General features: G+C 34.2%; 1 protein-coding gene across 1 annotated transcript in view; it reads left to right on the forward strand.

Annotated features, from left to right (window-relative positions):
* The window catches only part of Khdrbs2 (KH RNA binding domain containing, signal transduction associated 2), a 561,414-nt gene that overhangs the window by 528,449 nt on the left and 8,504 nt on the right, over nt 1–24,461 (forward strand). Inside the window, exon 8 of the mRNA XM_026396817.2 lies at nt 14,671–14,729. Within this exon, the coding sequence (XP_026252602.2) occupies nt 14,671–14,729 (59 nt within the window). The remainder of the gene's footprint in view (nt 1–14,670; nt 14,730–24,461) is intronic.

Below are 24,461 nucleotides of genomic sequence, written 5' to 3' on the forward strand. Positions count from 1 at the left end.
TTGAAAGGCAGGACCAGAAGGTATTCAAAAAGAACTGATGTTCTGAGATTTCATTGGAAGTACAGTTTAGCCAGGTAAGGACATCATCATATGCAAACATAAAGGAATAAGAATATGATTCGTTGCTGAGGATCTGCATATCCCTCAGGTGAATCAACTGTAAGACATATGGGGGTAGTAGGATATTTAGTTGAAGTGCTGGGAAGAAAATAAGAAACTTTGGATTCAGCACTCAGGAATAAGAATCAGATTTGGATAGAGTTTTGAGATACTTTTCAAGGCTTAAGGTTATTAAAACCAAATCATCTTTGGATAAAATTACAAAAATCTTTTTTATTTGCTTGCTTGCACCAGGCCAATTGGGTACTATGATCTCAGTGGATTCTCCATCAGTTACTATTTTATACCTTTCTGAAACAATTTGTGTGCTTTCATTGCTTTCTTTGGTTTCTTAGTCAATTTTCGTGTAAAAACAACAACCTCCAGGTCATGCTATTTTGCACATGCCTACTGGGAATTAGAGAATGAATGTAAATATAAATAATTTTATTTTATATATATATATATTATGTGGGTGTGTGGGTGTGTGTGTATGTGTATTAATCTGAATGATGGCCAAAATGTAGAAGATAGGCCTCTGTGATTTTTAAATCATGGAGTTGGAAAAACAAAAACAAGATCTTGGGAGGACCCCAGAAAAAGGAATAGAATTTGCCTGGAACGAATGGGATGAATGTGTAACAGAGTAAAAAAAAAAAAAAAAAAAAAGATACAGATACTGTTTATTTTCCATAATTAGAATTTTCCATTATGACATCTTAACATCTTCTTTTGCATATAGATTAAATTAACTCTTATTAAGTGTTTGCTGTTTGCTAGGTGCTGGAATAGGATGGTGAACAAATACAGTAAATATAGTACATAGAAAGTACAGGTTCATAATCCTACAGTTACAATGCTGTGGACCAGATGTTTCATATTCAAAATTATTTGTTCTGTAGACAATCAATACAATGCATATGCCTTGTATTCTAGATTGCTTCCAATGTCATCTGGGCCAAAAATACGTGTATTAATTGTATTTAAATACATGAATAACTATACCAACTAAGATATAAGTAGGTATAAACAGCTTCTTATCACTTTAGGTTGGAACTTTGTTGCCTGACTATTTAGACCCTCAATTTAAGAAAAACTATTGTTCTCACAATGTTTGGATTTGGAATTGAAGGATAATCATTGTAAACTTTCATTACATAATATTCAATAAGATTGAATAATAGATGTGTACAGGAGGCAACAAAAGTCTGAAGAAAGAATGCTTGAGCATTTCTAAAGGTAGTTAGTCTCTAAAAATAACAATAGCAGCAATAACAATGCTGAGCATTTGCTATGTGCCAGATGCTTATATTAAGTAGTTTAAAAACATTATCTAATGAGATGAATAGTTTTGTCTCCATGTTACAGATAAAGAACTAGGATTCCAAATGTTTACCATGCCCAGGACTTTGTAGCTTAACAAGAGTCCAAGCTTCGTACTGATTTCTCTCCTATTTCAAAGAGTAGAATCTTTGTGTTAATGTCATATTGTTTTCCAAATACTTGACTCTGTTTTTAAAACACCTAAGTTTATTAAGAAACTCTTGAACTGAAGTACACTACTCTCCTCTAATCTCTATATACACTGATCTCCGATATGCCTTGTGAAGCTTCACTTGTGTGTATTTAGCTTACTTTTTCCTCCACATATCTGCCTTTCTTAAGAAGATAATGCCCCCCTACCCATATCCAATAAAAAATGAGATACAGTATTCTCTACTACTGGTCCTCACTTCTCCCTGTATTGCTTGAGGGTTTTCAGTCCCTCTAAAATAAAGAGGCAGAGTATGTTTTTCTGACTCCTCAATACCAGGTATCTTGCTTTGATTACAATAATCCCACTTCTAAATCTCAGCCTTACAAAGTCCCTGTGTTTCCCACTTGCCTTCTTGCTATTGCCATGAGAAGAGCATCCCCAGGTCGAGCCCAGATCTCAGGGAGGGCTAATCCTACTCCATCCACAGCTCACAGAGCCTTCAGAGAGCCCAACCTAGATCCAGCACCCTCTAGCCAAACCAAAAATAATCAGCTTAATAATTGCTTATTTTTGTATGATACTGATATTTTATTGCTTGTTTCCCAATTATTTTACCAGTAACCAACTGATATCCAGTGTAATGCTTACCTAGACATGGGTTTCTTCAACAGTTCTTATATGTCATTATTGCCAATTCCCCAAGTCTCCTGATGGTCTCTTCTAAAAACATTCCAGTGGTCCAAGTGTCCATTTTAAAGTCTGGCACTGTGATCTTGAGATATATTACCTCAGAGTAGAGTTGATGTGCAAAGAAATGCCACTATTACATCCTATGTTTCTTGTTTCAAAGTCCTTCAATATAATCCTACTGTGGTTTTCTTTAGTGGCTATGTCACGTTATTGGGTTTTATTGAACCTGTTTTCAACTGAAAACCAGGTTTTTTTCTAAATGAAGTGCTGTCAAGCCAATTCTAACACCATCCTGCATCTTTGCCATTGATTTTTTTTAACCTAAGCTCAGAAATGTACACTTATCTCTGTGACATTTCACCTTGTTGTTTAAGTTTCTTATTGTTGGTTTTGAGCTACCTTGTTGACTACCAATTCTTAAAACAAGCATATTAGTTATACTCCCTAACATATTGTATGTTTATTTTTTTTTCAAGTACTTTTTCAAAAAAATTTTTGGGAAAACAGAGTACCAAGAATAAAGTTTAATAGCAACCTTAAAATTGACATTGACCACTAATTAAAATTTCATAAGAAAAGTTGTAAACAAGTTATGAATCTACATGGTTGTACTGTTAGGCAGTTTACAAGTTATTTACGTAGAAATTATATAGTATTTTAAAACTACCCATTTCTTTATTCAACAGATATTCACTAAATGCTGAATGTCACTATTCTGGACCTATGTGTAGAAACAAGTCAAGCAGAGCAGATTTTGATTTATCAACACTTAGTGTAGGGTTTTTTTGTGGGATTTTGTTTGTTTGGGTTTGGTTTGATCTTGTTTGTGTGTGTGTGTGTTTGTGTGTGAGGTGTGTGTGTGTGTGTGTGTGTCTGTTTTCCATGTATGATTCAGGACTGCTGTACTAGAAACATGGCATAAAAAATAAGAAATTTCTGGGCCCCCTACTGAGGGCACTTGAATCAGAACATGAAGGAAGGGGCTCAAGAATCTGCCTTTTAACACTATATTATTGTGATATTTAGGCATAATAGATATTTTGCTAACCTGATACAATGACACTGGTTCTACGTGAGGATGTGAATAAAATTCTATCGAAGACAATTGGGAAGGGGTAATACCTTTTAGAAGAGGTTGGGTAAATCCTTAATGAGAAGCTCACCATTGGGCTGGATCCTGGGAGCATGGTGAATGCTTTCCTAGATGAAGTAATAGAGGATTAGCCTGCTCAGAAGCATGGGGTCATGAATGGAGCCATTCATGATGGCATTCCAAGGTGTCTGAGTGTGGTGTGTGCTAAGGGGCTAGGCTGGATGGGTGATTAGAATATAGAAATGGGACTGTGGCCTGTGTTAGTGTCATCATCATTCACCATCTCAGAACTAGAGAAAAGGGAGATGTGAAAAAAATGATTATAATTTAGGTGAAAGCATGCCACAGTAGTGGTGCATGAGAACAAGGAGTTCTGATTTCCTTTCATTTTGCAGAAATTCAGCATCACTACTAATGCTCAGTAGCAAGCAGGCTTCATAACGCTTACTCATAAAACACCTAAAGCTTCCCTGGCTTCAGTCACATGCCACGAGTTCCTGGATGAATGTAGCCTTATTTCCACACAGAAAACAAGTCTGTCAAAATAGAATCATTGTTATCAACATACATATTCTTTCCCAGATTCTATTATATTTTTTTAAAATTTCTAAAGTCTGATGTTTGAAAATAATGTTTCAGTAACAAGCGGTTTGAACATTATGTTGCACCGGTGAGATTCCATTTGTGATCTGAATGTGGAGAAATATAAATCACACATGACCATAGTGCTGATTGCATCAATGAATTCAGACTCAATGTCAACAAGATTAAAGTACTGAAATAATTAGAAATTATATTGATATTTACAGTGCTGAAATTCTACTGATACTCGTGAATTATGACTCAACCAGAGAAATATGTGTATATAGTTAAAATTGTGTCCAAATCAAACTAGGGTTCAATAGCTTTTATGTATTTGTACCAAAAGCAAGTAACAGTTAATTTAATAATGTCATGTACCATTGAGTCTAATTAATCAGTGAGATGAAGTTTTTATTTATAGAAAACAATTGTTATGTTCTAATGATAGTATTACAAAACAGAAGATTAATGTTTTGTTATAAAAATTTCTCACCCCGAATTTATGTAATAAAGGGTCAAAGTATGCAGAAAACAAGCTAAGAAAATACATGATTAAAGACTGTCTATAAAGGGAGATTATTTGCAGAAATATATGCACAATGTTTAGTCCAGAAAACAAAAGCATACATAAATATATTTCTTTCTTCTTTGGAGCATGAGGCAATACTCTCAAAGTATCCATTTTCTCTAAAGGGGATCATTGTAGAGCTGATCATCATTCTACACTAGATGCCTTATATAGATCATCTATCTTGATCCTTAATCTATGAGCAGAATAAATATGTCACTTCCCTCATGAATAATCAGCCTATATTTCATCCTGTGAACATTAAATACCATCAGCTGAAACTTAAGAAGGCATGTATGGTTATTTAATTTAATTCAGAATATTTCAAGATGAAATTTTTCTCAGTAGGGCAACCTTTATGAATATGAAAAAGAGGAACTTTACGTCTATGCCTTCATTCATCGGAGAATCACCTATTATTAACAGTTATTGAGTACCTGACATGAACTAGGCACTTATCATGGAGCTATCACAGGTTATCCTATTAATACATGAGGTAGATAAAATTATTACCTATATTAAAGGTGAGGATACTGCAGCTCAGGGACATTAAATAATTTGCCCAAGATGTCACAATTATAAAACCAGAAAGTGGGCTGGGAATGTGGCTCAAGCGGTAGCGCGCTCGCCTGGCATGCGTGCGGCCCGGGTTCGATCCTCAGCACCACAGACCAACAAAGATGTTGTGTCCGCCGAGAACTAAAAAATAAATATTAAAAATTCTCTCTCTGTCTCTCTCTCTCTCTCTCTCTCTCTCTCTCTCTCTCTCTCTCTCCCTCTCTCACTCTCTCTTTAAAAAAAAAAAAACAGAAAGTACCAACTCCATATTTTAAGTTCAAATATCCTTTCTTTCTGTATTCTATGTATCACTTTTAAAGAAATGTTGATTTTCCATCAAATGGATCAAAGACTCACTATTCTCCACGCTTAAGACTATGGACTTTTCATACCTCTTATCAGTTTTCTTTGGAAAGGAAGATTTACATCTTTGACTTTCTCAAAATAAGCTGGACAGGGGGCCAAAGTTGTAGCTCAGTGGTGGAGCACTTGCCTATCATGTGTGAGGCACTGGGTTCAATCCCCAGCACCACATAAAAAAAAAAAAATAAAATAAAAAAAGGTATTGTGTCCATCTACAACTAAAAATTTTAAAAAATAAGCTGGACAGGAAAACAACTGCTGGAGGTTACTGTTTTATCTATTTACCTATCTGCCTGCCTGTCTACCTACTTACCTATCTATGTTTAATATATTTAGTTCATTAGTTAGTTTTGATAGATACAAATTTATGTTCTACCTCTTCACAGACAAGACTGTTCTATACAGCAATGTTTTCTGTATAACACTGTTGGTTAAGTGCAATGAATAAGCAAGTTTTACACTACAAAATTTTCAAAACTAATTTATGAAATCTTGATGGAATTTCAAAGGTAATTTAGAAATGTAGAATCTCGGGCATTGATCTTTCTCTTGTTAGAGCTCTGTGAAAATCATGCTGGTTAGGCACAATGAAAGATATTTGCATTTTGGCTGAAACACAAACACATAAAAAGACAATGTCTCACCTAATATATTTGAGTACACAAAATGATCAAATTTTGATTTTTCAAATAAAACTTTTAATAGAATTTTTAAAATTAACTTCTTTTAACTATTTCTGAGCTTGAAATATCTTAAATAAAAGTTATACATAGTATTTAGGGATTAGTTCAGAATTATGTTTGCATTTTAATGTCTGCCAAATTTTGAATAAAACTACATTTAACAGTTCAAACTTTGGATCCTGAATGTAGCATTTAATGACATCAAATAATTATAAGTTAAAGTCACAAAAATTTTATCTTAATATGCAAATTTCATCACATTTCAATTTAAAAAAAAGTGGAGTTCATGTATACTAAGGAAATATGGGTGTGAAAACATGAGATGGAGAGCAATTGTAGACCTTGTCCATTCTAAGAGAATTTACTTATCCATCCTTTTAGTCAATACATTTTTTTGTTCCTCTACTGTGTGCTCAAGATTGTGCCAGGTACTGAAGGTACAGCAGTGAAAAGAAAGACAATACCAACAGTGATTTGTTTGAAATATAGTCTTGTTGATTCCCTGTTAAACAACTTCATTGTTTTTAGTGGTGATTAGGATAAAATCCAAACTGCTTACCGTGATGAAGACAAGGTGCTTAAAATTCTGTCCTCTGCATCTTTCTTGAGACTGAGCAGTAAATACCTTTCTACCTTATCCTAACTCCCAAACTCTGGAGAAGTGGCTGCAGACACCACCCCCCCCCTTTTTTTTTTGTCTTTGCATTTTGGCTGGTGTTAATTCTCTGCCTACAAGGCTCCTTCATTCCTTTTAGCCTGGGTAATTCTTACTTACATTTAGTGTTGATGAATTTAAAAAAATTGATGAATAGATAACACTTAACACTTAATTGCTTTTCTGGTAGACTATAATTTCCACGAGGCCTATTTCAATCTCAGTTTATTTTAAATATTTTATAAAGTAGAATGTATCTATATGTAGCTACTGCGTTTTCATTTTTTCTGTTTTTGTTCTTATGGTTGTTATACCATTATTTTGTATAATCAGAAATAATGAAGTGAAAGAATACATTGGAAAAGATGAGGAAGGAAAAAGTAGCTAGTTTCCATAGAAAGATAAGATTTGCTGTAGAAGGAATAGACAAATGAAATTATTTTTAAAAACCTATTTGCAAATGGGGTTCTCAGCACAGAAATTCCATAGGCATAGGTTTTCCAACATAGACATAATGTTTATCCTGGGTTGATAAACCTCACCTTCAGTGCTAGAAATAACCGAGGCCTCCTTTCCGGGAAGCCTCAGTAATAATCACCACAATAGGCAGGTCACACAACAGTGATGAGATATGGAAGGAAGCTTTGAAGATGTGAGTTATTTGTTGGAGAATTTCCCATTTCTCTGGGGCAGATTGTTCAGTTAATACTCTGAACAGCTCTGAGGAGAGGTGTGGTTGGTGGTGAGAACTGATTTAAGTACCTGTGTGTTTCACTCATTAATCTACATACTAATGATTACTGCTTCATAAATATCACTTTTCCCAGAGTGATGAAAGTTAACAGAAGGAATTGATCATCCCATAAATGACTATAAAAATAGAAGAACTACCAATTTGCAATTTGAGGATGAGATCTGGGCTAAAAATCTATATTTGCTGGATGAATTTCTGTCAATAGAGTGTAAATGTACAGTGTAACAAGTGCTAAGAATGGGTAGGTAGTGATGTATCCTTCACATGTGATTTTTATATTGTCATATTATTTTAACATATTAATTTACTTGACTGCAATAGCCATTTCACTATGAATAGGTCCATCAAAATATCACATTATGCCTTAAATATAAAACATACATTTTAAAATCCTGATCTTGGCCTCTAAAAGCAGACTATACTATTGACTTCATACTTGTTTTAAAGTATTTCTGAAAGCTACTGTTTCATTATATTTGTTTACTTTATCATGTTGTTTAATCATGTTAAAATGAGTAAAAGTGAACAAATGAATTCTGTATAAACACAACCTGGTTATTTGATTTATAATTTACTATTATTGTATCTCATGTTTTGGGAAATGTAAGGGTGAGGGTTTCTCAACACACTATTATAATTATAGAGGTATTAATTAGAATTATGACAATTATCAGTGATTTGGAACTTAATTACTCTGGTGGCTATAGCAGATATAATTTTTCCAGGATCTGGCATATACATAAAATCAGGATATTCATATTAGCTGTGTTAACTCAAACAATATCTAGTTATTAGTAAAATTCTACATAATATTTTGCTTTTATATTTGAAGATCATAGACATTAGTAAGTATTTAGAAAAATTAATAGATAATCAAGTGAAACAAAGAAAGCAGGAATAATATCAGATTAGTTTATTAAACATTTACTCTGAATCCCATTTATATCAGAAAAGAAATGAGTGAGTGGGGGTTTTGTGTGTTTATTTGTGTTACTATTCCATTGCTTTCAATGTAAGTGGATATCTCTTCTTAAGGAAACACAAATTTCTATAAAGATATTTCTAGTAAAATATTCTAGGATTATTTATGTTCAAACACAGTGTTCTCTTCTTTGACTTCTTTTTATTCAATCATTTATGTATCTATTCAACAAATATTTACTGAATGCCTGTTAATCTTCAAGGAATTGCCTTATAAAAATTTAAATTATATTATTTAAGGTATAAGCTAAACTTCTATCACAAGGAAGTCCCACAATTCAGTGGCTTACACAAGAGAAAAGTTTATCTCTCTCTAATTTAATAGACTCTGGCCAGTGGATGTGTTCTGCTCCATTGCACTATTTAGGGATTCAGGCTACAGGGATTCCCTTATTAGCATCAGTCTTCTCAAGTGGCACTGTTTGCTGATATTTCCAGTCAGTTTATTGAATAGAAATGGAGAAAGGAACTTAACTTTATGCAAGTCATAAAGAATTGGTACCATTACTAAGCACATGACCACATGCATAAGTGAAAAAGACTAGGAAATTAGGAAATAAAGTCATACGTTGATGATCTCACGAAGAGAGGGTCAAATGGAATTTGGAGAACAGCTAGAAGTCTCCTATAGCTCAACCCTCTAGTCATTCAAATATGAGTGAATTTCCTTCTTCCCATTACAAATTAACAACAACAACAAAAAGCAAACAAAATAAGACCTACCTTCTTTCTAACAGAGAAAATTCAAGTTTAATACTGATTGGTGCAACCAGTTCAAAATCTATGATCTTTGGGAAATATTCAGACCTCTACATTAGATCTCGTACTTGAAGTCTGGCAACCTGTGCAATGATAGACAGGTTATCCTTCCTTCTTTAACCCTCTTTCCTGTGCAAAGCATCCTGTTAAGTATATAAACTGGTCAAAAAGGAACAGAGTAGCTCTTATTGAAACCGACATTAAGAAAACAAAGACTCGGTAGCAAGAGCAGTTACAAAATCCTGCCAAGTAGAAATTAAAGCAGTGAAATAAGTGTTTTGATTGTGTTTCTGGCAACCTTGATTCTCTTTTCTGGGAGTTGTGCCAGTTTTCCTGGAAGGTTCTTCCATATCTTAATGGATACATGGACTGGTCCATAGTCTTATCTAAATTTGATAGAGAATGCCCACAAAGGAGACTTCACAAGTTTTGTTGCATGCTTCCTGCTGGTGCATACATGGAGGCCTGAAGATTGTTCTAGGACTCATGTGTTAGCAAAGTCTAATGGAAACACGTGAAGACATTTTTGTTGGTTGGTTGGTTGGTTGGTTTTGTTTGTAATACTAGAGACTGAACCCAGGACCTCTTTGCCTCTAAGCCACATTCCCAGCCCTTTATTTTGAGACAGGGCTATACTAAGTTGCCTCAAATTTGTGATCTTCCTGTCTCAGCCTCCTGAGTAGCTGGGATTACTGGTATGTGCCAATAGGCTGTCTATGAAGACATCTTTAAGCAACATTTGTCATGTCAAGATCCTGGAATAGAAAATAGCTGACTTTTTAAATCCTATTATATCCCAAACCTCTGGACATTGAATCAGTTTAAAGTAAGAACTAATAATAATCATGCAGAGATAGCCTTTCTTAGCTAAGCTATAGTCCCTTTCATTTCTTCTTGCAAAACAAAACAGGAGGTTTTCTAAAATCAACCAGGATCACTAAACACTTGGTTTTCTCCAACATTTTTCCCTAGCAGAAAAAGGACATGCAGACCTGTAGCTCTCTCTTCAAGTTGTCACTGACAGTGAAATAACAAGTGATATCAGCTTTCTATCCTACTCTATTTTTTTTCTTTACATTCTCCACCTTTCTTCCAAGTTAATACTAAATAGCTTGGGATTTTAACAGCAGTTCCATACTGCCACATCCTGAACTGATACTATGTTCAACTAAATTGTGACAGAGAGATTAAATATTCAGTTTATCAAACAACATTTTTTAAATGTTTATTTTTCTTAATTATTTCTGTCTCTGACATAAGCAGTAGTATAGAGTCATTTCACTCCTTGTGATCACTTAGAAGCAAGGTTCCCCTTTGTGGCAGTCTGTGAGTCTGAAGGCATTGCTCTCGAAGTGGAAATGTCCTTGGTTACCGCACTCACTTACCTCTGTGCACATCCCTTGGTTTCCTAACCTAGTTAAAAGAGCATGTTTACCTGAAAGACTGGCTAGGGAGTGCATTCACTATGGGCCCAGCCATTTGTCCAGGTAAAAAATTTCCTATGGAAGAAATGAGTAGTGATAATGAATAAGCAAAAGTGTGGAATCTGTAGAGTCCATTATGATTATTTTCCATCATTTTCCCATCATTTTACATTATCCATTATTTTACAAATATATGTTCCATTTTCCCTTTCTGGAGTTCTGAAATTTAAATTTCTTCTTGGTGTGTATATGTCATTGATAATAATTGCACTGCAGCTTCTTCATCATGGTCTTTCTAAATCTCTCTCCCTTGTCTTCATCAACTAAAGTTAAAAACTAAAGTTAAAATTATAATCCAGCGAGAAACAGCCTAAGGCCACTGGGTAGTGTTGGGTGCTGCTGATCTTCATGGAGCACACTCTGGGACACATAATCAGAGACTAACTCCCAGAAAAATTATAGATTGTGACAGAGGCAGGAGGAAGCTGCTATTCATGCCAGTGTTTTTCCCCCATCAACGGAAGTTCTGCTTTCTACGACATTTTTTCACTACTGCCACTTCCTGACCTCTCAGGGAATTAATGGAACAACTCAGGGATTTGCTGCATCTATATGAGGATTCTGAATTAGGTTATATAACATCTATTAAGAAAAGTATGTAAAAGAAAATATAAACACCAGTCAAAGCCATTAACCTTCTATCATATCAAGCAGAATGGGGAGAAGATATATTGCCATACATTTCTCCTAGTTTGTGTATAAATATTCTGAGCAATAAGGGCTGAGCTACATAAACTTTTTTTAGCTTCTTCCTGCTAAAATTGAGGTTGAAGAAGCTAACTCTTTATTTCTGATAGAGACTTTTATTCATTCATTCATTTATTTATTTTGCTTCTGTGCCCTTACTATCAATTAAGTCACAGGTTCACAAATTCTTAGTATATTGAAGCTGATGGTATTGCCTTCAAGGATAATAACAACCACATAGGGAGAACTTAAATTTTGGGGCCCTTCTTTGTTTTTCTGCAACCTACCCCTTTGGCATCTCTCTCCCATTTTCAGATCTTATACAGTTGGATATTTGGAACCAAGTCATTTTCTTGTCACACATTTTTATACTTAAAAGGAATGAGGGTGTAGGAGGTGGAACTCAGTGATAGAGAGCTTGCCCAGCCTGTGTAAGGCTCTGAGTTTGGATAAACCAGTACTACAACAACAACAAGGACAAAAAAAAAAAGAGAGAGAGAGAGAGAGAGAGAGAGAGAGAGAGAGAGAGAGAGAGAAAGAAATAATCATCTTGAGAAAATTTATAAATTTTATAAATTAAAATATGGACAGAGGACGATAAGTAATGTCTAACTTTAAACCAAGGAATTTCTTGAGGGGAAAATATAATATGTGCTAAACAATATTGTAGAAATCAGCCTAGAACAATGATAAATGAATAAAAGAGTTATAAAATGAGTTCCAAATCCAAGGAGCTTACATTCTACAAAAGGGCAACAGCCAGTACATAAACAAATGTGTATTTATGTGTTTGTTTATGTAATATGTATGGTGGTGAATGATTAATGCTAAGATGGAGAAGCAAGGGATGCCTATCTGAGTGCTAGTTTAAATGGATCTATCAGGAAACCCTCTGATAGTGGCATTTGAGTAATCTCAGAAAAAATGAAGGGACAATTGAACATTCAAGGAAGTCATTTTTTCAGAAAGTGGGAACAGCAGATGAAACACCCTGACACAATTATGTGTTTGCCATGTTCAAGGGACATCTCATAGGCCAGTGTACCCTAAGCAAAGGAGATATGGTAGTGAGATCTGAAAATACAAGGGGAGGAAATCATGTAGGCAAAGTAAGAATCTTAACTGTTAAGGACTGTGGGGAGCCATAAGAACTCGGATGATCTAACTGACATCTATAAAATTGACTTTGACTGCTCTGTCATTTTTATGGAAACAGAGCAAGCAAGGCACAGAGACCAGCTAGGCTATTGTGTTCATTTAGGTGAGAGATGGTGATAATTTCAACCACAGCCATAGGTATGAAAATGTTTAGACATGTTCAGATTCTGAATATATTTTGCAAGCATAAATGAGAGAATTTGCCATTTGAATTGAACATTAATTGTAAGAGAAAATAGAGGAGTCAGGGAAGGACTCCATGATTTGGGGCGTAGGTAGTACTAATTAAGATATGGCCACTGACAAAAATAAAAATGCAAAACAGATCTGAGTTGAAAAGAAAATCATTTCTTTTTTTGTATTGTATATGTTCAGTTTTACATCCAAAGTACACTAGGTAAGTTGTGCACATGAGAGTAAGGGGAGGTGCTATGGGTGGAAGGCTGTAGATATAATTTGGAAGTCCTCAGATTAGAGAGGATATTAAAGCCATAGAACCAGAAGAGATTGCCTATGGATGTCATGTGAATAGAGGAGATACATTTCCTAATAACAGCCCAAATGTTCTCCAGGATTAAGTGACTGGGAAAATGAGGAGGTACCACTAGTAGAGAAGAATGAGAAAATGATGTGAGTTCAGAGACCCATAAGAGAGATCTGAAAGCAAGTAAAGTGTTTGAAGGAGAAGGACATAGCAATGGTATAAAATGATGTTAAAATAAAAGGAGGATCGAGTCTTGATCATTGGATTTGAAACGATCACCATCTTGACAAGAGCTGTTTTAGTGAAGCAGTGGCCTGATCGGGTGTATTGAAAAGCACAAGGAGGGGTTCATAGCAGCGTAATTCACAACAGCCAACTTATGGAACCAACTTAGCAATCCATTAACAGATGACTGGATGAAGAAAATGTTGTGTATATACAAAATGAGGTTTTGACGAAATCCCTAAAGAAAAATGGAATAATGTCATTTGTAGGAAAATGGATAGAACTGGAAAACATCCTGCTAAGTGAGATACGCCAGATTCAAAAAGTCAAGGGTTGAATACTCCTATATGTGGAAACTAGAGAGAGAAAAGGAAACACAAGGAACTTCATGAAAATGGAAGAGACCAGTAGAAATAGAGGAAGGAGATCAAGAGTGGGAGATAGGGAGGGAAAAGGAAGGTTCTAGGGAATGAAGTACACCAATTTATGCAATGTGCATGTATGAATATATCATAATGAATACCATTATATATATAATTATAATGCACCAATAAAAATGCTTAAAAAACATATGGAGGGGGAGTCAGTAAGAAGAATGAATAATTATATATTTTCAAGAAAATTTCTATGAAGGGCTATTCAGAAAGGACTAGTCACAAGACAGAGATATGTGGGTGAGGGAGGGTTTTTAAGGATGGAAAATTCTTAAGACATTTGGATACTAATAGGAATGAGGCCTTCAAAGGGGAAAACTGATGCTGTAGTATGAAGTGAGGAAAATCATAGAGCAGGGGCATTAAGTATCCTTCAAGTGTGAAATAGAGGGAACAACACATTTTTTGATAATTATTTAAATGTGGAAATATCTGGCAAAATACTGATTGAAAAGAATAGTTTATATTTGGGGGCACTGCTTGACTGCTGTGGAAGGGTTGGAGGGGCGTATAAATACAGTTTCCTTGTTTGGAAGTGAAGATGCATATTTCTTAAGGTAACAGCATCAAAAACCATAAACAATTGACAACATTGTCAACTTATATAGCACTTTTTCTTGAAAATAGACCTTTATAACTTTCCTCTTGACAAATTTTGAAGTATTATACTTGTGTTTTAGGGGAAATTTGATTTATCAAATTGGATGATAGAGGTAAAGAAGTACTGAAGCAGCATGAAAAAATCATAGCACTTCTTATCAATCAACTATATTTTTCATACTGAATGTTTCTTTAGGATTGTGTTTTATGCCTAGAGGTTCCAGGGGTGTTACCTTAGCACACATTTTTTTTTTTTTTACTTCAAATTCCATAGGAGTTTCTGGGTTGATTCCTCCTTATTACAGTAACATTGATTGCTGTCTAAATCTGTTGCAGTGTGCCTGAATACTATGACTACGGTCATGGAGTAAGTGAGGATGCCTATGACAGCTACGGTAAGACCTTTTCTTTACTAAAACCCTGAAATCAGAACATCCATCAGTCACTGACAACTCAGAAATTACTTATATCTTTCTCCCCCCCAGTTTTCACAGAAGTCCAGGCTAAATTGATTTATGTAATTCCAGGGTGAGATTTGACTTACAGAGCCAGTGCCAGAAAATTGGACAGATCAATTTTGATCAAAATTTCAAAAGCAATTAATCACAATCATAGATCACTTTCAACAGCCACAGTGAGCCTTCAGAATCGTGTCTTATGTGTTTCCATGTGCTATTGTCTGATTCACTGATTTGGCAACAATTGTATGTTTTTTTTCTGCTGTCACAAAGATCATCAGAGCAGAGTACATTTAAATATTTAAGACTTTTAAGGGCAGAATTGTGACTATAAAATAACTTTTAAATTACTTTTCTAGCATGCATAGCTTTTGAAAGTGCCAATGGTTGGCTTATAAGAATCAATTATCAATAAGCATGTTGGTCTATAAAATTAATTAATTTCAAAAATGAATTCTTATTTAAAAATGTCACTCAAAATTAATCATAATCCTATTCAGTAAAGGTTTATTGAGTGCCTTTGATGTATCAGTACAGTGGATCATTTTTTGAGAGTTAGTATCTGGTTTTTTAAAATGCATACCATGTTAGCAGTTGACCACCTTGAAAAATGACACTCATTTAAATGTTTACAGTCTTGGATTTTTATACAAATTATGCCAAGGGCAATCTGTTCCTCTTTATGGGGAGCAATAAAGAACATGATAAATGTTGCCTCTGTGTTCGGGGCACAGTGGTGAAGGTGTAGTGCTGCATCAGGATGGAGAAAGGAAGGTGCAGCCTTCTGGAGGAAGGAGGAAGTATGTCCTCCTTAGAACCAGGGTCGTAAGCTGACTTAGAGCAGGTCAAACCCAGAAATAAGAGAAAAAATTAACCATCACCACCACCATCACCAATCACAAGCTGCCCATCCCCTGCATTTACTTATTTATAATAAGTTGTCATAATATTATCTCATTTTTATGAGGAAACTAAAAGACAAGGTGAAGTCAATGTGAGAGTATAGCTGTGAGGCTCAACTTCTGTTTTTATATTCTTATCAATGGCTAGTATGCTGTTCATGACTGCTAACACATATGGAGAACATTACAGCTCTAAATTTAGCAATTTATAATGAGGATTAGAAATTACAGAGGGGTAGGGAATAGTTCAGTGGTAGAGCACTTGCCTAGCCTGCCTAGGCCTTGGGTTCAAACCCTAGTATTGCCCCTAACACCCCACCCTCACCCCATAAAAAGAAAGTCTAGGTATGTTTAGATAATCCAATCCTCTGTTTTAATCCTGTAGGGAACATCCTCCTATTATAATCTTCATTTTTTTTTTTTTTGATGAGGAACTAAGGCTCACAGTTTTAAGTAACTTGCTCACAGTTTTAAGTAACTCAGTTAAACAATTAGGTGACAAAGCAAGATGTTGAGTTCAAAGTGTCTGATTGCTTTTTAGTTTTGTTTTGTTGGGTTTTGTTTCATTTGTTTTTGTCCAAAACCAGTTCAGTGGATTGTGAGGAAAAGAACAGGGTCTGGTGCTTTAAATCCAAGTTTTTTAAAACAAATATTCAACTTAGTGATATAGCTCTAAATCCTGTCAGCTGCTGTTTCTCTACTCTATGGGGAGAGGTGTTTTATACTATTTTCCAAAGAGAGAGAGAATCTAAAATGAGAACCCGGCCTACTCTCCCAAGCTTCTCTAACACCAATCAAACTGACCTAATCTTTTGCTGCTGTTGGACATAGCACTATTCTCTAAAACATATTAAGCATATTTTCACAAGCTGTTTCACACAAAAAAAATAAGTGATGGACAAGTTTGAACAGGTCTGGCCTAGTTGGTGGGCTGCCATAGAAAGTATAACTTTAATTTTGTTCTTTATATATTTTTCACTCTTTGGAAGGAAGGAGTCAAAGGCATCAGATGGTGCTTGATAAAAACACTAACATCCAAAACTCAGGCCTTATCCAAAGCTACACTAGTTACCAGCCAGGCTGTGGTGTAAGATTGCCTATTGTCCCAGGGTTCTCTGAATTTCACATAGCATTAACTATCCTCCTATTGTTCCAAGTGTATTTTATCATGAAACAATCAGGCTGCTTGCTTGTTCATTTAGTTACTGAGGATGGTTGATGGATAAGTCACAATCTGGGCCTTTCTCTAATTCATTGACCTTTTTGTGTATACATAAGGCTCAGGAATATGATAGTGTACAATTAGACACTGTCCCTTCTTGATATTGAAAAACATATGGTCACATATAAATTGCACCAGGTTCTAAATTATGTGGGTTTAGAATCTAGAGTTAAGAAAACAAGAATTATAAACTTGTATAGTTCTCTTCAAGGTTAGAGAATATTATTCATTTTACGAATTATTATTTAATGGGTAACGTGCAAAACATTGTTCTCAGTTCTAGACATATAGCAAATGCCCTCTTGAAGCTTGCAATCTAATAAGATACATTATTATTTAAAAGTAACTTTTCAAAAATGGAATTTTATTTTTCAAATTATAGTCATTATTCTTTATATTTGTTATACCAGTTTGAGGAAAATTACTCTCATGAGCTTTCCTTTCATAATTAATGCACTGAAATCAATGGTAGGGAGGAATTTAATGATATCTTATCTAGTAATTCATGATAAAAGATGAAATTTTTGTTTCTCATTTACATTTTGAAATATTTATACTTTATAAGGCAATAGGGAGAATTTATCATGTTTTAATGTTATTGAGTAAGCATAAGGTCAAGCATATACTTCATATTCAAGATGTTTTTCTCTGTTCAAAATGTTGGTATTTTTGGAAAATATCTGGAAAGTGTTTCTTAATTTTCATGTCAGAAGGATTCAAGACAATTTAATGGCTTATATTGTTGAGGTTGAAGGATGATTTTCCAGGAGCTGAGCCAAAGAAATCTAAACAACAAATTTCTACCTTTATCATGGTACAGCTCTCATAGAAAGGAATGGTATGTATGTATGTGTGCCAGCAACCCAAAGCCCAACCCATTTCCCTGTGATCCTCTAGGCTCTTTGTGGCCCATCTGAGTACATACTGTACTTCATAATAGGGGTTTAACACTCTGAACAAAAGCACCTGAGTGTGTTTTTGTTTTATTTTTAGCAATTGCTTCTGGATTCATTTTTACCACAGGTGTTTAGAAATCTAAACAGATATGTAGGTCTCAATAAGCTAAAATAAGTCTTTTTTTTTTCTTACTCTAAAAATATGCACATATGATATATAAAATGCAAGTAAACACAAAGAAGAAAATTTAAATCATCTTGAATTGTACTCCTGTATTTATCAATTCTGTACTTTTTGTTATATATTTTTCCAATAGTCTTACTCTATCAATATAAATATTTTATTTGAAAAAAAGATAATACAATGTAGACTGTTTTGTTAAATTTTGAAGATTTTCTTATCATAGAATATAGAAAATTTATTTCTACTTCTGAATGATGTATTATAGAATTAACCATTAATATGTTCATTTAAGAGGTGACACACCTCATTTTTGCATAACCAAAAATTAAGTAATTTTATGTCAAACTATATGATCATGATATTTAAATTCTGAGAATTCTCATGTTCTCACATCTGATATAGACAGAGCAAGGACCAAGTTAAATGACTTGAGAAATAGCGATCAGCATCAAAAATTTGAAGCCCAATTTATATGCATTCTGAACATTAGGGTTTTGGTGTTGGATGTTGTGTAGTGGTAATTAGATATTAAGTAGTTGGTGGTAGGTTGCTCATCCTATGATATCCAAATGGGCAGATGGTAAGATTTAAACAAATATGTGGAGCTGTGATTTGAGAACCAGCTAAAGGCTAAATATAGATTTTTATAGTTTTTTCTGTAATTGTGGCATATCTTCTATTTTAACTTGTATCCATTTATCTTTTATTAAATGAACCATACACAATCTTTTACATCATTGTTTATTCCTAAATGAAAAAATCTTGTATCCTCACTTCTTTGTTTACTTTCATTCTGAATTAGTAACTTCTCCCTGATCATTGATTATATCATAGGTATAAATATTAAATTCCAATGGAGTATCTTTACTTATGCAACTGCCCACATTTGAACAGTTATGTGGGAATATTCAAGTCAGTCAGTTTGGGTTCCTTCTTCTCCTGCTCAAATTTGTTGAAAGAACAGGAAGCCCTGAAAGAGAAAGCAGGAGCACTCTACAGGAAGAATAGCAGGGTCTTCCAGTCGATAGATTCACAAGTAGAATCTCTCCTTTAGACTGTCTTCAGAAATGGTTTGAAATAAAGTCAACAGTCCTTCAAGATGACACTTCATTTCGAACCTTAATACATTGCAAATTTATTTGTTTGTTGAGACAGGGTCTCCCTATTTTGGCAGTTCTGATCTCAAACTTGTGAGTTAATTGATCCCCTTGCCTCAGCCTCCCAAGTAGCTGGGTCTACAGGGGTACACGCCTACCCAGGCTTGAGCCTTACTACATTGTATTTTGTGAATTGAAACATTGAAATTGTATTTGTCTCTTTGGGGCCTATGTTTCATTGTGTAAGTAACAAATATGTGATTTCAAGAAAATCACATATCCTCTTGGGCTTTGTCACAAATTAAGATATCTGCAAATAATATTAAGTGTTAAACTTTTATGCAACAATTGGAGTAAAATTAAAATATTTAATATAAGTAAATATTAAAAGATAACTATTGTGAATATTATTTGATATGTAATGTGTTAGTATATATTAAACAGGTAATTAATATTTATTAAATTTAATTTTTATTAAATTAAAATTCAAATATTATATTTCTGATCATTGAAATTTATTTTTAAAATGTAAATATTTGACTTGTAGGAATTCCAAGTCAGTTTCTGCATTTTAAAATATTTCCTAACTTATCAGAGTTATGAAAATTGTTTTAGATAAATCTGAATAGCTCATAATTCAATAAGAATGCATTTTAAATACAGTGCATACATTAGCTTGGCTAAGCAATGCTTCACATAAGAAACACCCTCTAAATTCTGAGAGTGATAGCAAAGAATGGACAGCAATATTATCTTCTCAAAGAAAAGAGCTGTTTATTAAAATGTATTTAATGTATGAACTGAAGAGCTAATTATGCATCCATTCTTCAGTGGCATTTTAGATGACAGCTGTGTGGAAGCAAGGAGGATAATATTAATACACTGTCTTCAAATGAATGAAAGCAAAATAAATTTTGTGCCGTATTCTAGGGCATTTGAGTGCCTCACTTCAAGTCGATTGCAGAACACGAACATACTCATTTTGTGTTGAGGAGCTAGAATGATTATTATCCCAGTGTGAAAATAAGGCCTGCATTGATTAATCTGTGAAAACACCAATGAAAATGGAGCCAACTGGAGTTCCTGTGATTCAAGAACAAAGGCTTTCTATTTTTAATAGTAAATAGAAACGTACATTTGAGAAAATTGATTTTGCAAATGGAGTTGGGTTTTCTTCATATTGCCAATAATTTAACACTCATTAAAAATAATATATGCAAACAATTTCTTTTTCCTAGAATTTATTAATATTAATGTTGTTACATGATAGGTCACTGAGAAAAATATCACTTTGAGTCATTTAATTATTACGTAGATTTTTAAACCTTCTTTTTAATTGAAAGTAAAAGAGTCTGGTAAAATTGTGTGAAATAAAGTTGTAAAATTAATTTTAAAATTAACTAATTTTTCTCTGTACTATTTTGGAGGTTGCAATTAGGTGGACATCTAATCCAATTAGTCTTGATAATAAAATGCTGATTATCAAAAAAAGGAATATATCACTACTTTGCAGCTTGTATTGCTAATTTTAGATTGGTTGCATTTGCAATTTCAATTTTGTTTTGAATCATGCACTCCTAAATCAACAGTTTTAGTCCAAACTGGAACCTGCATCTACATATTTGAGAGATTATTAACCTTGATTACCCATTTTAAAATCACCTGCTGGGCTTAGAAAAAAATAATAACATCTAGTTTTCACTTCCAGCCAGCTGTGTCACTATCTTTGGAGATGAGAACTGGCCTTCAGGATCATTTAAAAGCTTCCTGGATAGTTCTCTTGTAAGCTCAGGATGAGCAAAAGTTTGGGGTATCATATATGGTGGTGGGTGAAAAGTAGCCTATGATTTTAATATATAATATCTACCTTTGATAATTATGTTAATATTTTCTTTCATGATTATAAGGTCAAATTGTTCTTGAAATCCAGTTCCCCTGTCATTAGCTCCTTATTGTGACTAACTAAAAAAGATGAAAATCTGTGCTAGGCATTTGCATTCTTGAAGGTAACATGCAATTTATGGGCAGGCCACTTTTATAACACAGTATTTTGTAAGCAAACATTGTATTATAGAACCTGCATTTTAAATCTAATTTTAAAAAGCTGTAAGTTTAAGTAATGGGAAAATATAATTTACTTCTTTTTGAACAATTGTGCATTGAACAGTTAAATTTCAAACTTGACTTTCTCTAAAATTTACTCAATAGATAGACTCCACAAAAAAATTATAGTCCACATGCATCTAACAGCTCTCTTGTTGAGACAATAAAACAAGCCACAGGAAAGTTATTTTACAACTTTCTTTCTGCTGAGTTAATGGTACAATCATTTTAGCTAAGGAGGAAAAGAAAGTTACTGACTTATTGTCAGAATCTTAGGTTGAACAGGTAGTGTACAATAAAATATTTTCAGTATAATGTAGATTTATATCTAGAATAAAGAAACATCATTGTTTTTAAAATGCAAAATATAAAGCTGGGAAAAATTTTTCTTGTACCTGTGGAAGTATACCAGCTAAGCAAATATATAACCCAGGGAATATGCCATCTCAGGGGGTCTTTACGATATTTCCAGCATTTGAGAAGATTTTTGTATTGATTAAAAGAAGGCATGGTTGAAGGAAAAAAGACTAAAATACATTATTATAAAGTAAATGTGCTATATCTTATTTATTAAATATTATATAATTTCTGGAAGCATGACTCATTGAGAATTGGTTGTATATGCACACACACAAGCACACTCATACACACACATACATAAATATGGATTGTTGAAACATTATACATTTTGGAAAGGTCTTGTATTAGTGATGACTTGCAACCATTGTCTCTTTGTTTTGAACAAATGACTTATGCATACTGGGACCTTGTTAAACTTTTAGCTCAGTTGCTAACAATAATCTGTCAGAAAAACAACAACAACCAGTAGAATAGTTAGGTCAGTCTCTCTGAACTCAGCGATTGCAGGAAGAACTCAGAAGTCATTTCCTGCTCAGGTGAGTGCAGCTGCAGCCAGTAGGTAGATATTGCACTGGGTTTCTGGCATCTAGAATTTCTGTTAGTGATGGTTCAGTTATAGATAAAGGTGTAAGATTCCAGTTCCTGAGGAGATTTGAGAAAGCAAATGAAGAAACTGAGGGATGCCCATAGTTAGGCCATACTCCACAGTTAAATAAAATTTCTCTTATTATTACAGTTTTTTTCTTTTTCTTTTTCTCCTCCTCCTCCTCTCTCTCTCTCTTTTTTTTTCCCTTAAATGCTGAAAAGGTACAAATCGGAACCAGACAAAGAAGAATAGGGCAAGAGCAAAGTCTGGAGGGGAGGAGTCCCAAACTTAACCTTCATCATCTGGTCTGCATTCTCCTGGCACACATCAGTGTGTAATAAACAATAAGCCAAGTATAACCCACCAGGGAAGCTCACAGATGCCTCAGCATTCGGGGTTCCGTTAAGGTTTTACTCTGTGGATGTGATTGACTGAAGAATCTCAATACCTAGCCTCTTCCCCTCTTCAGTCAGGCTGATAGCACATGGACCAATGCTACACCGCCCAATCATGATGGTCTTGCTGTCAGGACCAGCCCCCATATTGAGTCATCTTGTCAAGCATAAACTCTCAAATGTGGTCCCAGAGACTTGCCACAAGTAACAAAGTCACTTTAATTCTCTAGAAAATTTTATGGTTTAGAGGTTGCCGCTCAGTAACCAGGAACAAAAAGTGGCTAAACAATACCAGGGGTGAGCGCTCCTTGTCAACCTGGGGATGCAAGCAAAGGCACTCTGGAGCAAAAGCACAAGCAGTCAGGGCAGGTCATGCAGCTGGATTAACACTTTGTGGACTTTCTTTCTAACTGCCATACTTTATGTTGGCCTGAGACCACACACTGGGCTACTATCTGATCTCAAACAGAAATGAGGCATGTAGAGGGAGGGAAACAATCATCAACCACAAATTAGTCTCCTTGTCTATATTATTTCGCAAGCCTACCCTCTTCCCTGAATGGAAGAAAATATTGGCATTCTTCCAGAAGAGAATTATAACATATTACTTTTTATGATCATTTTTATTCTCTCTTTTATTATTTTCCATATCCTTATGTACATTTCAAAACATCCTTGGCTAAATTCCTCAGGCTTTAGAGTGATTCAGGATTTTATTTGACAGTAATGAAAGCATTTTGTAGACTCAAGGCAGGCAAGCTTGTACATTGTTTTCAATTATCATTCACCAGTTTTTTCTCTACCTTCCATTTTGGAAATCCTTCTTCAATGAACTTCTTTGTCTCCTTTCCATTGAGATGAGCTCTTAACTCCAAAGTATGAAGATAGACACATACTTATTTAATAATATTCAGAATCACTAGTTTATATTGTCCTACAGCCATCCAGCAGAGTCAAGGAAAAATGTTTAAAGTTTAGCCACTTAAGTATATTGCCAATAAGTGACAGTAATTTTTATTGGTGCAAATTGTTTATTTAGAATGATGGGTTTCATTGTAGCATATTCATATTCATGTTAGAAATGAAATGCTACAGATTAAGTCAACTTGTTATAAAATATAGTAATATGTAAAATGTATATGATGAAGGCTAACATAGAAGATAATTTAAAAACACCACCACAATCAAGGGGGTGAATATAGTGATTTTCCTAATATTTCAAATTATAATGGCCTCATGTGGGAACTCAGTAGACTGTAGAAGTCACCCATTAACAAACTACCTGAAAGTTTTTAGAGCGGCCCAAAGCTTATGAGGCAGTTTTTGCCTTCTTGATATTCACACAGAGGTAGCAATGAATGAAACCACCTGAACTTAGGTACAGAAGATAAAATTGAAAACAGGTTATTATATGGAAGATAGTGATATACATGGAGTACACTGGAGAATTAAGCCAGGGTAAGAATAAAAATAGAAAAAAAGAAAAAAACATATTAAAAGAGAAAAATGGCCCAAAGATTTTTTTACCCTTAAAACTAAGAAAGGATTTAATTATTGGGTGACAAAATTCAGCTGTATCCATAGATCTACATTCCAACGAGTATAATTAAAATTAGTAAAGAAGTACCATATACCAATTTTTTAGGTCACCTATGTATTTGGGGGATTATATACTCAAATAGTTATAAGACTTTATTATGAATTACTCATATGTATGAAATGTTTTCCTGAATTTACTCATTTGTATCTTCAATATAGTCCATAGTGTTTATTATAATTTGGATTTGGGAGCTATTATTTGTTTCATTGTTCAGGTAGCTAAGTGGAAACATGTACCTTCACTAATCACTTAGGGACTTCACCTAATCCCTTATTCAAACCCTAAAATGGATTTGACTGCTTCTGGGGAAATTTTGGTATTTAG

The sequence above is a fragment of the Urocitellus parryii genome, chromosome 8, assembly GCF_045843805.1.
Source record: "Urocitellus parryii isolate mUroPar1 chromosome 8, mUroPar1.hap1, whole genome shotgun sequence".
Lineage (NCBI taxonomy): Eukaryota > Metazoa > Chordata > Mammalia > Rodentia > Sciuridae > Urocitellus > Urocitellus parryii.